Source organism: Cinclus cinclus, chromosome Z (assembly GCF_963662255.1).
Source record: "Cinclus cinclus chromosome Z, bCinCin1.1, whole genome shotgun sequence".
Taxonomy (NCBI): domain Eukaryota; kingdom Metazoa; phylum Chordata; class Aves; order Passeriformes; family Cinclidae; genus Cinclus; species Cinclus cinclus.
In genome coordinates, this window is record NC_085084.1 from 24,776,002 (window position 1) to 24,792,294 (window position 16,293).

The following is a 16,293-nucleotide window of genomic DNA, read 5'->3' on the forward strand; positions in this document are numbered from 1 at the left end:
ACTGATTAAACAACATTTACGTTCTCATACGCTTTACTGGGTTGAGAAAGCTTTAACTGTAAACTGCATACTTAAACTGCCTGCTGTGCTCTTGTAAACGCACAGACAACTTACATGCAGTCCATTGTTTCAAACTTTGTTTTGAACTTAACTATTTTTAAATATTAACTGCACACTACTGTAAAATAACCAACTCAGTCAAAAAACAGGTGGGCGAGTAAACACTGAAAACTACACAGTTCCCTCTTATTTTTCCACTTCTAGCTACTGAGCATGACGAAGAATGTCAGGAGGTTGTTGTGTTGCCTTCTTCCTCATCTTTACTGTAGACATGCTGCTGGTTCTCATGACTGATGTTTCAACAACCTAAACCAGCTGAAAAAATTCAAAATTAATAAAATATTTAGTACCAAGTGTAGCAGTTCTTCCACAAGGTAGAAAGGAAAGATAGCACTGTGATGATACACTGTATGTGCACAGCTTGCTCTTTACCACAAAACCAGTAAGCAATGCATGAATAACTACCTCTGTCCTATCACTTGATATGCTCAGTCAGTTTTTTTCCTGCCAAAGGAATATGGTCCCAAAGCTGCAGCAACTGCTCTCCAACTTGTGGTTCCAGCTCCTAGAAATTATCAGGAAACCAGGGAAATTACTTGTACTGCTACTATTGAGCATATAGAAACTATTTATTACTGAATTGTTAGATGAGGTTGCTGGTGACTGCTTTCAACCTTTCTAGAAGAACTCTACAGAATTCTGCTATCAGGACAAACATTAGAACTCCCAGCAGAGCAAGGTTTTCTTACGAGCGCTCAGCAGGAGATAAAAGCTTTCACAAGTCACCCTGGCCCACAGGCTGTTTGAGGTGTTTTCATTCACAGTGAGTTGTCATTTCTCAAAAAGATAATTCCCAGTGAACACACCACCACCATACACAAGAACAGATGCACCAGATACTTTGCGCCTCCCACAGATCAGTCACTTACTAACTAAAAGTCATTATTTTCCACATCTTTTAAGTTGAATTTCATCAAGGGTGGTGGAGAATGTAGAAAGAGAGGTCACAGGAAATACAGTGGCAATCTGTCCCTTGTAGTTCCCTTTCCTCCAGTTTCTTACAACTGGAGAGAGGTTTGGAAGAAGAGAAGGTGATACAAGAATTTTAGCTCTTGAATCATCACGGAGATGTTATGGGAGGGGATGGGGAGAGCAGAAACTGACACACAGCAATTTTGGCCTTTTGTAGTAGCTTTTAGAGCTTTAACAAATGCAAGAACTGTCCTAAGCTTTACTCTACCTCAAACCTCAGGATTCTCTTCAGGCTTTACAGAAAAAAACCTTACAATTATGAACAGTTATATGGGTGTGCTAGACTATCTAAGAGAACATATCTCAACCAAATAGGGCACAAACCTCCAGAGCTAAATTACAAACTAAAAAACAAACCAAACAACTTCTTTTTGGAAGCATCCACCTTTAAATAATTTTTTAAACACATAAGCAAGAAACTCTTTTGATTTTATCCAAATAGCTCCGTTACTTCAACAGTAATCCTGCATTAGCTGAACACACAATACACCGACGAACTGTGAATTCAGATTAGCAGATACACACACAAGTGGAGATAAATGTCAAGGCTGAACAAGCTAATAAGAATTACACAATTCTTCTAAGTAAAGACAACTTGAGAAGAAAATAATATTACCTGGCCATCTGTACTTATCTGTACTTTCTTACTGTCGTTCCATGGATTGAGCAAATGGTGTGCAAACTGAAAAGGAATGACTTCTTTTCGGATCCAGTCCACCTTAAATACACCTCCAAAACCAGCAGATCCCCAGTCTTGACTTTTCTCAAACCCGATAGCTGAAGCCATTCTAGCAAAACCCTGGGACAAAAATTGAAATATGAAAGAACAGACATAATGAGACTATATCTCTCTACAGTGGAATGAGATAAATAACCAAACTTCCTCTGAAACTTTCAAAGTACTTTCAAAGTGATTCACACACTCTCCACCACAAAGCTGGAGCTTCCAAGCTTCCAAAATATTTACATCTAGAAAGTTTCCACTTCAAATATGCCTTGTAGAGTTTGACTATAAGGAATGTCTCTCAATGACAAAATTATCACTAAGGGTTTTTTTAACTTTGTAACAGATTAAAAGACTGCTGCATAACCACTTGAATCAGAAGGAAATCAAGAACATTCTACTTCAGTATAGTCTATTAGGTATTCGTATTCCTTGTTACTTGTAGATTATTTTTAGAGAAATCCACTTGTTCCTTCTCATGTTCCCTCTATGTCAACAAACTTTAATGCAGAATTAGGAGAGTGTAGCTGTTCTTCAAAGAAAGAAGTCAAAGTTCCTTTTATTTCCTTCTTTAGTGAAGCTGGACAATAGTCCAACATGACAAGCATTCATCAAGAAAATGAATGAAACCCCAAACCCAAGACGGCATCTAACTTACGTAAGGACACCCTGATTTACCCACACACCAAACAAACTGAAAGTAAACCCAACCCCACACACAACGTATCAACTGTTCAGGTGTATTTACGCCATTTAGGACTTAGCAGTCCAAGAGATGGAGTTCACCATGTAGATTACTGGCACACACTGCTGTTGTAAGACAACCAGTCTTAGGTAGCTCAAGCCAGACTTAAATGACAATTAATAAAAGGAACAAAGGAAAAATAAATGTGGAATAGAAAGAGACAGTTGGGACAAGAGAAGATTAACAGAGAAGTTAATCTCACATTCCCATGAGGGTGCAGTGCACTGTCAAAACTGGGAGGGCAGTGCAAGGTCAACCACTCCTGACTTCAGCGTGTCTTCGTTTCCCTGCTTCCTTGTCCGAAAGCACCAGTGCAACAGCCATTTTCATTATCAACTGACTTGCTGAAAATTACTTTCCAGTATTACATTTGAATTTTCCAAACCATCGTAGGTAAGATGTCATTGCAGTCCTTCAGAGGTATTGCCAAGACAGCTATGTTTTGGCTGGTTCATTAGATTTTAAGTTCAGCTGACTTTTATAAATTGCTTATATAGGAAAATGTAAGTTGAACTTTCTTTACTTGGAACAACTGAAATTAGCCAGCTCACAGCTAACCTGCAACTTTGCACTGCCAGGTCAAGCTTTTAACTTCAAACTGACCACAGATTTGTCATATTTGTCAACAAACTGTTGACAGTTTGTCAAACAAACAGTTTGTCAACAAACTGTTGACAAATATCTCACTGAATATAAAGTCAAGACACAGCTCTGAAAGAATCATGACCAGCTTCCTAACTGGAAGTGAAAAAAACCCCCAGTTTTTAATAAAAATTTTAATAAAGAAATTTATGAGTTTCTTGGCTTTAGAAAGCTGTTACTTGTCTGTAACTGCTTGTTCACTTACAATACACAATCTGGCATGCAAGCAGTAGCAATTCCCTACTTTGTTACAATTTTTTGCTGTTGTTGTTTTAGAGGATTAATGTAGGGTACAAACATTTTTCTGACTCATGATGTTTGGAGACAATTCTGTCTCAGCTTTTGAGGGACAAGTGTATTTCAGATACTCTTTCTTCAGCAAGCACAGATATTTACACCTTGTTCTGCTCCTCAGAAAATCAGAAGCAATAAGCAAAGCCGCCCACACTACACAGCCATTTGTTACACCCTCCTAAACCATCAACCACTGTGAATACATAGTTTTAGATTAAGACTCACCTGAAAGCATGCAGACCCTTGAACAGCAAATATTAAGTAAACCACACTGCTCTCCCAAAAGGCTCCGTTCAATTTCCGTTCATTACTTGGTGTGGTGGACCATATTCCCTTCTGCTGAGAAATATCAATGCTTTGCAAGTTGCTACTTTTCATTATAAAGTACCGAACTGGCATGTTTTGTCTTGGTGAAGGAGATTTGCAGCCCTGGAAAAATAAATTAAATTCATAAATACAATACAATAAAACAGGCTTTATTTCTGAAGTTTTATACACATGAAGATAGAAATCCCTCGACAGTGCTCCTCCCTTCCTCCTCCAGGTTCTGAAAGAAACATAGTATCTATCAGCTGGTCCAGTCTGAAATGGCTTTAAAATGTATTTCACCTCTATTTTACATTTTTAAAGCCCTTTTCAAAATAGTAATTCATCCATGAGGGGCAGAAACAAAATTAATCATCCTAGACTGCAGCTTACAGCACACTACTCACATTTCAACCTTCAGCAAACATTTTCTTCCTTTTACAATGTCTGATTTTAAAAGCTGAAAGACTCAAAGAGGAATTTCTAAATTCTCCCAGGAGGCCATGAAGGTTCCTCTAAGTGATCTCTTTAGTGTTACTGCAGGTTACTATTCAAGTATATAGGGACAACTATGACAATAATCTCATTAAAAATATGTGCTGTGTTAAAATAGCCATCACAAAAAAACCCAAGCAGTCATAGTAAGGCAGATAACACAATACTTAAAAACAATCAGTATCAATGTCTGCTATTAAAGAAACTGAGAAAGGCAGAACCCAAAAATTTCAGATGTGTGTGTACAGTATACTAATTTAGCTGAAAAAAATTAATACACCTTCACCGTTTATTACAAGTTTTTAAAAAAATCTCATTTTTTTCTACTTTGAATAGCTTTCAAAGCTCAGCAGTCCACAACTTTTATTTTTACTGTACTAAACTAGTGTAACAAGGATATTTAGTCTAGATTTTAAGTTCCAGAAGGAAGTATTATGCAGCAGCTACAAACAGAAAGTTAAGTTAGGTTCCTAATTTATCAGTAAAATACTTAATAGCTGCAGAATGGTATCAGCAAGAAATTCTGTTACTTTTGAGGAGAAGGGTGTTTGACATCTCTACCTTTCCAGATACCGGAGAAGGAGGAGTAGCACGGGGGCTGCTATCTACAGGCTTCACTGAGGACTGAGCTGATCTGTTATCTGAGGATTGTTTGGAGACCATAATGTCTTTTTCTTTGTACTTCTTTGGCTGGTGGAGTGCGGGAGATGTAGATTTCACTGAAACCCTAAAAAGGACATACCTTGAGTTTTACAAACAGTCACTGAACAATTTACATCGACCTGTCAGTCTACTACATGTCCACATGTATTACAGCAAGTACAAAATATATTAAACCCTAACTAAAAAACCCATACTGATCATGCATCGTTTTTTAATGCTACTGTTAAGCCTCTTCTGATGCTTCTCAAAGATCACAGTTCATGGACAATATTTCTGACTGCCCTCTCAAATAGCAGACTCATCTACGAAATACTTCTCAGTGGGATTGCAATACAGCATACAACAGTATTAACACTTTTCAACTGTATTTCCACTGTTTCAACCTCCTTATTACTAGCAGAAATTTAAGTGTAGCTTGTATACATAATTTGCAACCTACAGGGAGCAGAAGACCTCAACAGCTTACTTTTCAGCATTAGAAGAGTCAGACAATTCAGTTTCTGTGGAGTTTTTTCTGCTGTTGGATGACTTCCACGTAGATGCCAAAGGAAGTTCTTCGCAAGTCGCAGGTCTTGGTCTCTGGCCAATTCCTGAAGGCTGCTGCAGACCTGCATACTGTTCTTCAGCACACAGAACAGCTGTAATTGCTCTTACAATTGTTTCATCACCCTGAGACCATGGTTTAGAAGGAGCTTGCATACGACGCAGGAACAAACTGTGCCACTTCTGCCTGAGTTGCAACAGCATACCAGCAGCCTGTAACGCATTCCAATTCTGTTAAAGACTGATGAAAATTACATCAGACAGGTGAGAGGACCCTATCTCTTTCCAATCAGGCAGCACCTGGCATTCTAATAATAATTTTTTTCCAAAATGAAAGGCAAGACTAAGGTCTTGGGGAGGGGGAATAATTAATATTTAAACTAAGATGTTAATTTACTTTATTTTCCTTGGGTGCAAGGTAATTTTTGAAACATTTAATTTAGCTCTGTATTAAACTTAACATTGTATTGTAAATCCACAATTTTTTTTTTTCCTTTTTATCTTTCTAGAAAACCCAATCCTTTCATGCTGTATGCCCTTCCTCTCAAATCAGTCTATACTCATGCACTCTTCAGTCATACCTGAGGGAAAAGAGCTCTAAGTGACGTTTTTTGTACGCAGACTTCTGCACAAATGTGATGACTAAATTCAAAAGGCTATAGTCTTAATCCCCATGTTATCAGAAATGCTTCCATTAAAATAATTTTTTTACATCACTCTTTTGGACATGTCTAGGAGAGACGGTATTATTATTACAGCTGGTAAGGTCAAGTGTTTCATGACCCATAAACTACTTCCAGAGTAGTTTAGTAAACAGTCAGAGCTCCTCAATGACCTAAAGACTTCTATTTCAAAGAGATTTTTATTTATCCTTCCAAAATCTGACAGCAACTTTTTTTCAGCAACTCCAGCTTCAAGTGCTCCTTTTTTTGATTCAATTTTGGTTACCCTCTCAGAGAAATAAAAACACAATATACCAATGTGATTCTTCTCTCAGCTGCTGTTCAGCTGCTGGGATTTTGGCTATCCCAGATCATGCTATGGCCTGATGGAGCACCATGCAGGCAGCACAGGAGGCCAGAAGGAGCAGAAGGACATTATACAGCCACTGTCATCTGCAGGTTGCTGTCTCCTGCACCCATTGTTTTCTGTCTGGCAGTCTCTTCAGAATTTGCTGACTTGTGGAAAGGGACAAAACGCCCAAGATCAGACATATAAAACATCATACTGCCCAGAAGTTTTTGAAGCAGATACAACAGTATCTGGACTGCTAAGGCTTTCCGGCTCTCTTGTGTGATAAACAGAACCACACCAAGATGGAGGAAGACAGATGACAACTTTCACTGTTGACTTAGGTGACTAATTATTTTTTTCTTTTTGCTCATAGGTGAAAGAGTTGAAAGATATGGGTGATGGGTTATGAAACCTTGCAGCTTGGATGTTGAATACATGAATTCACTGGGCCAAAAGGAATTTAAGCCCTTTAATTCTTGATGAGCTTGTGAAGTAAAGGTTAGATCACAGAGTGTGTACTTTGAGAGGCTCAAATGGATCATGACATTCTTGGCTACTCAAATCTTACAAAAACCTTATACACATCTTTTATCAATTCTTCTGTATGAAGCAAACCCAGGAGTCTAACTTACTTCAGGGTCCAGTTTGAGATGGAGCCATTCATCCAGCTTCAGTAGTGCCAGATTAGCAGCTGTTTTGTCCTCCATCTCACTGCCACTGCTATCATTAGATGCCCCTCCCCCTGAATTAATGACAAAAGGTGCATTAACATTGCTATACTTACATACAAAAACCAAACACTACTTTATTAAATATTTTAATACAGCAGTATTTTTCCTTCTAAAATTGAATTTAAAATACAAGCATTTGTAAAACTACCTCTCCTTTTCTGCAAATACACTGAAAAGTCTTCGCTCCAGATAGCAGCAATCAAGTAGCCAGATCTGCTGGCCTTTCCTACTAAGTAAAAACCTGTACTGATGTGATCTGACTCAACTCATGTACCTTCACCAATATTCACAAGGCACTATCCAATTTTTGCCTGAAGCTGTTTGCAAAACCACATATGGCTCTATTTCGTAGTAAAACAGCAGATTTAAATACCTAGTAGGAAAAAAAAATATATATATATACATATGGCCATTAATTAGGAATCCTTATTTTCCTAAGGTGCAATTCATTCAGAATGATCAGTATTCTAAGGTTAACTGTTTAAAAGCAAGACAGGAAAGCTTCAGGTGGACGTTCAGTTTGATTCAAACTATGAGAACTATCAGCACTTATTTTTTGCTTCCATGCCAACAGGACTCAATTTAAATTAAAAAAAAAAAAAAAGAAAGGAAATTTCTATATGTTCTCTATTACTTTCAGGTAATAGTACAAAATTACGCTAATTTTTACTAACAAAATCTATCAGCAGAACATATCTTGAAAATGTGTGCATTAGCTAGAAGCAACATGACTTGTTTGCCATATTTCTAAATTATTCGGTTTGAATAATCTGATTCAAAGTATCAAATAAAGCAGGCTATAGAAAAAGAATATTGTTGGGGGTTGGTTATTTCCCTTTTCCCTCTGTGGAATTTTCCCCATTGTCATGCTAAGATACCTGTTGATCAGGCCCTAATGACAGGGGAAAGGGGGGAGGGGAGGGAAGAGGGAAACCCCTTGATATCCAAACAGCCAGAAGAGAAGACAGAAGGCTCTGGCCCGGCCCATTTCCCCCATGGAGTTCAGACTGGAAGGACGATCGCTGCCTCGGACCCATTCTGCCATCCCAGTGCCAGGAGCCATCCTCACTGCTGTCGGACCCTGCCCTGCTGCCTTCTCGCTGTAACCTGCCACCATCCAGCACTCTGCTGAGCACCAGGACCGACACCGTGAGCGGAGGGCTCTCTCCATCTCTCTCTCCCCCTGGGACAGCGCTGCCATCACCCCCAGCCCTCCTGCAGCTCTGCGGGACCTGCCTGCCCCCAGCACCGGGAACTGCAGCTCAGGGAAAAGGTGCCTGCAGCCCGAAAGGACTGGGACTGAGTTACTGTTGTGTTTGTGGCTAATTTCATAGCTGCTGTTGTTCTTGTTTGCCTTGTTAGTTATACTAGTAAAGAACAGTTATTCCTATCCCCCTATCTTTGCCTGAGAGCTCCCTTAATTTCAAAATCATAATAATCTGTAGCAAGGAAGGATCACATTTTTCAGTTCAAAGGGAGGCTTCTGCTTTCCTCAGCAAACACCTGTCTTTCAAACTAGGACAAACATACATACTACAGTTCTCAGTACCAGTATTATCATTAGCCATCATGTCTGCATTCTTTCCTTAAAAACTACACTGTAACTTCTGAGACCCCAGAACTGCGTAATTTATGGACACAAATTTGTAAGGAATCGCAAAAGTAAGAGATTTATTACGGAACCTACAGACTATTCCTGCACAGCTACAGGAATTGTAACACTGTTGTTTTCAGAATCAGCCAATATATGTATTAAATATTACTTAAAAATAACCTTTCCATGTCACTAGTATACCAGTGGAAACATTCTAAATACAGTGTACCTCGAAAGGATGAAGATGCCTGCAAAGCGTTACTTGGCAGTCTGGCTGGTCCACAGAAGAGGGCCACGGTGACAGGTGTCACAACAGAGCAGCACCTGATGTTTGCTATCTTATGACCTCTTGTCATTTCATCATATATGAGCCAGTCTGTAGGGAGAGCCTGGATGGCTGCAGCTTGTCCATTTGCTGGGGCAATCTGTGCAAGAGCAGGTAAGCCTAGGCTATTATACTGTCTACCTGTAATTAACATAAATTTTAACATATTTCTCATTTTATCCACCACACTGTGGATGCCTCAACCTGGTAGTGTCCGAGGCCAGGCTGGGTGGAGCTCTGAGAAACCTGGACTAGTGGAAGGTGTCCCTGCCCATGGCAGGGGCTTGGAATGAGATAAACTTTAAGGTCCATTCCAACACAAACCATTGCGTGATTCTGTATTTTAAGAAATAACTACATGTATAATTATATACATATAAAAATATACATGCAAAGTAAGAAGTGTGAGAGAGTTCAGCCAGATTCACAAATTATACTACCACGACAAAACAAAGTCTTTTGCTTTAAAAAGAAATGTTAAAAAAAGTTTCAGAGCAGAACTTCTTGCTTTTAAGAGTAGGGATCATTATATCTTTCAAACAATTTTGTAACTAGGGACAGGTTTTTTGCCATTTTGCCTTGCTCCATCTAGAGAAAGGACTGATTGAAACAATGGAAAAATGAATCAACTCCAATTCTATCAGCTGATTAGAAGAGTATTTTCTAAAGCTGAAGTATTAAATGCCCATGCTGCTTTTAAAGTACTAACAACTAGGAAAAAGACATTTTTAAAAGCTGTGATAGATTTTAGTGCTCTTTTTTGTGAACTGTAAGTTCAAAGTGATTTTACCTTTTTATACTGAGACTGACCAAGAACAGAGGTAGGATGAAATCGCACTTTCTTCTCCTTTGGTTCAGTCAACACCAGGCTTTCTCTGTCTATATGAACAAGATTGGGATACATGCCAGCCACTAAGGCAGCTTTAATTACAGCCCAGTTCTCAGAGTTAGTATTGACATCTCTAATATCAGCTCCTCCTCTGGCTCTCACAAAACCTGACAAAAGAACAGGACAAAACAGTCCCATGTGAGTTTGCATTTGTTTCCCAAAAGGAGTTTGAAAATAAAGGCAAAATGAACAACTTACTTGTTGCATTTTTCACTACTGCCAACCTCAACAGCACCAAGAAGAAACCATTACACTGAAATCCTTCCTGATAAGGGGTTTCATACTAACACAGAATACAATTCTTTTCTACAATACAAACGTATTTCCTATGGGAATAATTTATTAAAACATCAAGATCCAAAGAAATTAACAGTGAAATGCAGTGGCATGTAGAGATGAGGGTGCTCTCAGTTAGATCAGCCACACTTCCACATCTACACCATACCCTGAATGCACACATGAAGGCGTGTTTCAAATTAAGTGAAGAAGATTACAACGGCGAACATGGCTTTTTACAATTCCTATTAGCTTGACTTTAAAATAAGGTCAACATTTTTTCCAAGTTCTTTACCTGAGGCTCTAAGCTGGCCAAGCAACTGTGTTCTCATTCCTACGATGATTTCCATTGTGGCTTGGGATAGGAAGTTCTTTTCACAGAAGGTTCTCTCCCAGCCGTCACTGCGTGCCTTCTGCCAAGCCTGAAAATGTTTTTACATTTGCCTATTAATTTTATAAACTACTACTAAAAACTGCATTTTTAAAGACAATTTACATTTATGTCAATAAAATTTACACAAAATCCACTCTAAAGTAAATGCATCAAACTAGATTATTTGTTTCTGTTCAAGAATTAGATTCTCTTTTCCCATTCACTGCAATAGCCATTATGTCAAGTCAGAATGATTAATTTAATAAATTAATCATATTAATTATTGAATAATAATTTAATAAATTCATCTAATTTAATAAATATCATTACATTAAGATGGTTATTTGAAGGTCTCATTGTAGTAGGATGTAAAGAGCAGCTTGTTGGAACATTCATAATTTTGTAAGGCTTGAAAATACAAACAAAACATACCACAAAAAGTGTTCCTTCACGAATTTAGGAGTCCAATAAACAGGAAAGCCACTAGGCAAAAATGAACTCTTCTCCAAGGACTTAATCACAGTCCACCACTCTATATTCAAGTAGACTGGTACGTTATTTGCCTCAATTGGGTGATCTACTGTGATTAGTTCTCTCTGAAATGAAATATTACCTGGAAAGCCCTGAGCAGGGCCATGTGGTCACTGAACGTCCCTGCAGCAAAACGCTTCCTGCACAGCATGGCTGCACGCTTTTGGGAGGCCAGCATGGGCAGCACAAAAGGGTCTTGGCAGGCAAGAGCACAGGCAATGGTCAGAACAGGATCCAGGCACTTCAGAACTACAGCATACAACACCATTTTACCGAGGTGTGGCTCTACAGGTAATTCAGTGAGATGATAACCAAGCTCAGTGAGATCTTCCCAAGGGTCCATGGCATCTATGGTCTGTTTATAAACAAACAAACAAAGAAACAAACAAAGGCGAGGGGGTTGGGGACAGTGGACAAAATAAATTTACAGTGAAAGCAAAAAGAATGTGACTACTGGACATTAATTAGACTTGTTCCCAAACTCTTAAAAAACAAGTCAAATTAACAGAGACAAGACTTTGAAGCACTCTCTTCCCTTGATATGGAAGAACACATCCCCCCACACAAAATGAAAACAGACAATAAACAAAAAATCAAAACATCCTTAAGTAATTGAAAACAGCTCCAGTACAAACTGAAGCCAGTAAGATAGACTGCTGCTACATCACAATACCCATATAAACCTATTCCATTTCTGACCTTAAGCATATGTACAGCATTTCTCACAGTTACAGCAGGTGGAGGATCAGGAGCTCTCATAAGAAAGTCTATAACTGGACAATTAGTTGGAGCCAGAAGTTTTGTGTACAAACAAATCTCCTGCAAGTTAAAAGGTGGAACATAAAATATTACCAGGAGTTGGAAATAACCCCAAAAACCCACAATTTGTTGCATTTAATAGTATGGTTTGATAACATTACATTTTTTAAAGTTATTATTTCTAACTGAACATTCACCTGAAGTGGAATTCTTAGAAGCTCTGGAGACTGAAATTCTAACATATTCTGAAATCGGAGCCTGCTGAAGAGACGAAAACAGACTCCAGGCTGACAGCGCCCAGCCCTTGAAAATAAAATACAGGAAGTTATGAAAATCAGGATTTCTTTCTGAAAACAAAACTAAAAGCCAACAAACAGACACAGAAACTTAGAATGGAAAAGTAGAAGCTGTTCTGAAGAAAGAGTTGTTAAGTGTAAGTCACACACAAAGCGAGAGTTTTCCAATCATGGATTATTTTTGAGAGTCTGGCAATTTTTTACTGTAATTTTAACTCAAGACTGAGAAATGTGGAGAAGGAAAAACAAGGCTTATCTAAGTGAAGTGCTGTTTTTGCTAACCTAAGACCAGTCCAAATCTCAATCATCCCTTGCTGTAAGGAATTTAAGTTCCAAACTTCATTTTTTCCCCTCACATCCCCCAAACAGAAGTGACCCTTGGAGTAAAAGGTAAAATAAAGATTAAATAACTTGTGAGTGAATGGACAGAGACAGCAAATTTTCACATTCATGCACATATACCTGTATCTTAATGCCAATTTGGTTGATTAAACAGACATTTGTTGCTAAATAAAACTCTGAGCCCTCACCCACAGTGTTAGGAAGAATATGATCATGGCCTGTTAAGTCATGGATAGTTTGGACAAAGTGAAATATGCAGTCCTCTGCACACAGACTGCTGTTGCTACATGGGAGAAAGAGGAAGGAGAGCGAATTAATGGAGGGAAAATAACCTAGAGCTTTGGGAAATGTCTCAGCATTACTTTTCTACAATTTGGGAAATGAATCCAAGGAAATACATACTGACCCCTACTCGTCTGCAGTGTTGGCCACTGTCCATGCTACTAGACTAGGCTAGAAACAGTTATTATGTTGTGTGCCTTTATTCTTAACATACAGGATGCTGGTTATCTGCAAAATGAAAACCAGTATGAGGCATTACCTTCCTTTCCTCTGGATAGCGCTGGCTTTTGAAATCCACCCCATTTTTAGCATTGTAACACGACTCCGTGGATCAAAAGACATCTATAAAAACAAAGAAAGGAAAATAAACCCCAGACTGAATAGGGTACACGAAATAAAAGTTACAGTTAGTTATTTGGATTACCAACAGAACTAAAAAGTATGAAACAGTAATATACACAGCAGCTCCTGGCACAAAGGTATCTTCTCAGTTTCAAGCGAATTTATGATGGTTTCTACTCTGCCGTGTCTTTGTGCTACACAGTTTTTGAAATTAATTTTTTTCTAGTCAATAGGTAACTGCAAGTCAGTAAATGATATGTCAGATCTGTGTTCTGAGACATTACAAAGCAAGCAAAAATACATTATTGTACTGAATCAAGTTTTCCTTTTTGTCTCACTTGGAAATTACCTACTTATTTTCTTAGACTGATGTAAAATTACAAAAAAAGAGTTTGATTTATTGAAATTCAGAAATTTGGTGTGCATACCACCCCTGAAATCCAATTTTATTTTTGAAGCCATTCACTAGATCTTAAATTGCCTTAAAATCATTATGGTGTCTCACTTTGCTTGAACAAATAATGTAGGAGCACTCAACACATCAAAAAAGTGCGCAAAAATTTAATGGATTATTTTTGGACTTGATACAATAGTAGGACAAAAAGAACTCCCAGTGGTCTCAGGAAGGTGGTGGCCTAAACTGAAGACTTGTTTTAAAAATCCAAGAGAAATACTAAATTAGAAAAAGACAAAGATACTTCAACACATCAACCTACATTAGCTTTTACAGGTTTTTTATACCAGTTTAAGTAGACAGCTATTCACAGTATTTGTCTTAAAACTAATGGATGTTGAAAGTTTTCAGTGAGGTCTGTTGCCTGACAGGCACCAGCTCTCAGCCTACTGTAAAGCTGAAAAACCAGAAGTGCTCCAAAATTTACGCACCATGTGTTTTAGAATCATCCTAGGAAAAACTAAGGCAATCATACCTCTTTCACCTTGCCTGAGTCAATGACAAACACAACATCACTGACCGTTATGCTTGTTTCTGCAATATTAGTAGAAAGAATCTGCAATGAAAGAAAATCAAAACCAAAACTATAGTAACTGTAAAAGCAAAGGCAAAACAGATCATTGTAGCATCTGACAAAGTCCTCTGCTACTTGCAATTTTGCGGATGCCAGAAGGTGGAGTTTCAAGCACTTTCTTCTGATCCAAAGTCTGCACACTTGAATGAAGCAAGAAAACTCGGTATCTAACGCAAGACAAAAAGCACATTTTGAGGATCCTTAAAAGAAGCAATGAAAAGCCACAGAAATGAAAGGTTTTACCTGTGAGCATTATCAGCAAATTTTTTGTCATCAAAAAGAATGCGATCCCTCAGGCTCACTATCTCATCGTATCCAGGAAGAAATATTAAAATTGCTCCTAAAAAATGGAAGTGGGTTTGCAACGTTAAACAGAAAATTCAAGCGTATGTCATACCATGTAGACTAGCACTAACTCAGAAGGTCCTAACTTTTGGGGATTTCTGAAAACAGAGCATGATTCATCAGAAGCCTAACCCACAATTCACTGGGAGTGTGGGTATTTACCCACCTGCACCACAACTATGACAGATGGTGTGAAGTAAGTGCATTATCAGATCCAGATCCACTTTTTCATCATCAAAACTGTGATGATAAGCTGTCAGTAGCTCTCTGTCCTCTGCTCTAAGGTCACTACCGCTGTTTTGGACCAGGGAACTTTCATCCAGATTTCCAAATCCGAATGAAGCACTGTAATAGAAAAAAACACAGAGCAGAGTCAAGGCTGCCCTCTTCGGGTTTGCATTCAGCCATCAGCTCAAACTTAGACCAAGACCAACATGACTATTGGCCACAAATTCTAATTTTTAAGTGTAGCAGAAGAGAAATCACCACACTATTGCTGTTCACTGATTTAAATGTTAACATAACAAAGCATGCCACTTCATTTTTTTAGTGTTAACTTTAGTTTTCTTAAACTTTATTGAAACACAACCATAAGCAAATGAAAGTATAAAGATACTTCTCATTTTTAATCCGTTCAAGAAAAATTTTTTAACAGATACATATTCCCCAAAAATTTCCCACTTGCAAAAACTACACCAACAGAAATTATAATAAATATAATCTTTACAAAGATTATTTACCTCAACTGTGATAACTGTAAGTTAAGAAAAAAATCATTCTTTAATAGCCTAATGTACCTGTTACTTCTAAGAATTTTCTTTAATATTTCTATAGTGTATAAACAATATACAGATAAAAACACGACATATTTGTTTCCAAAGTACACATGTGAAAATAAATGGTACACAGTACAGAATCTGCAAGTTGTGCAAACACAAGCAATGATACTGAGTACAAACTTTTTTGCTGTTTGTTTTTGAAATGCTCCTATTCTCAAAAAAAAAAAGGTATTGCTATTTAGTCCAGATTTTACAGCATGAAAAACTAAAACCTGTTCTGATTAAACGAATACAAAACTCAAATTTCCCTTCACCATGCTATACAATTCTTTCTGCAAAGTAGTTACAGCTTACCTGTAGGATTCCAATAGATCAATAACCTCTGTTTGTCCAAAATGCCTAGCCCAGTCCACAGCCATCCTGAAGAGAGTTGCACAGGTATTTTTATTAGATTTTTCACTTCAGAAGATGAATATGCATAGCACATCAGCCGAGGAGACAACTGACACCAGACTTTTGTATCCATTTCTGTACTGTTATCAGTACTGCTACTGATGGATATACAACTTCCCATATGAATGGGCTTGAATAGGTATTAACAGCTATCTGATTTTTAGATAACTGCAGTTCTTTACCACAAAAGAATGTTAGTTTTATACACGAGTACCTGCAAACATGCACAAAGAAATGAGGAGGGAAAATGTGCCACTCTTAAAAAGCCCGCAAGTGCAGAGATCAGACCTGCCAGTTTGCAGCACCCTTCAAGTCATTCCCCAAAAGGCACACCCCAGTGTTCTTCATCAAAATGTGGGAAACCATTGGGCTGTTTCATGTCTTTCAGAAGCTATCCTGCTCACAATGCATTCACAGTTTCACCTTTAAA

At 38.1% G+C, this 16,293-nt stretch overlaps 1 protein-coding gene across 1 annotated transcript in view; it reads right to left on the reverse strand.

Moving 5' to 3' along the window:
- Positions 1–535: 535 nt before the first annotated feature.
- The window catches only part of LOC134056386 (3'-5' RNA helicase YTHDC2-like), a 28,811-nt gene continuing 13,053 nt past the window's right edge, over positions 536–16,293 (reverse strand). Inside the window, exons 12-29 of the mRNA XM_062513151.1 lie at positions 15,765–15,830; positions 14,798–14,976; positions 14,530–14,626; positions 14,366–14,453; positions 14,188–14,268; positions 13,176–13,258; positions 12,194–12,299; positions 11,937–12,056; positions 11,320–11,592; positions 10,629–10,755; positions 9,959–10,164; positions 9,073–9,268; positions 7,151–7,260; positions 5,428–5,717; positions 4,860–5,025; positions 3,723–3,926; positions 1,709–1,891; positions 536–625 (exon numbers count right to left, since the gene is read on the reverse strand). Coding sequence (XP_062369135.1) covers positions 536–625; positions 1,709–1,891; positions 3,723–3,926; positions 4,860–5,025; positions 5,428–5,717; positions 7,151–7,260; positions 9,073–9,268; positions 9,959–10,164; positions 10,629–10,755; positions 11,320–11,592; positions 11,937–12,056; positions 12,194–12,299; positions 13,176–13,258; positions 14,188–14,268; positions 14,366–14,453; positions 14,530–14,626; positions 14,798–14,976; positions 15,765–15,830 — 2,665 coding nt within the window. The remainder of the gene's footprint in view (positions 626–1,708; positions 1,892–3,722; positions 3,927–4,859; positions 5,026–5,427; positions 5,718–7,150; positions 7,261–9,072; positions 9,269–9,958; positions 10,165–10,628; positions 10,756–11,319; positions 11,593–11,936; positions 12,057–12,193; positions 12,300–13,175; positions 13,259–14,187; positions 14,269–14,365; positions 14,454–14,529; positions 14,627–14,797; positions 14,977–15,764; positions 15,831–16,293) is intronic.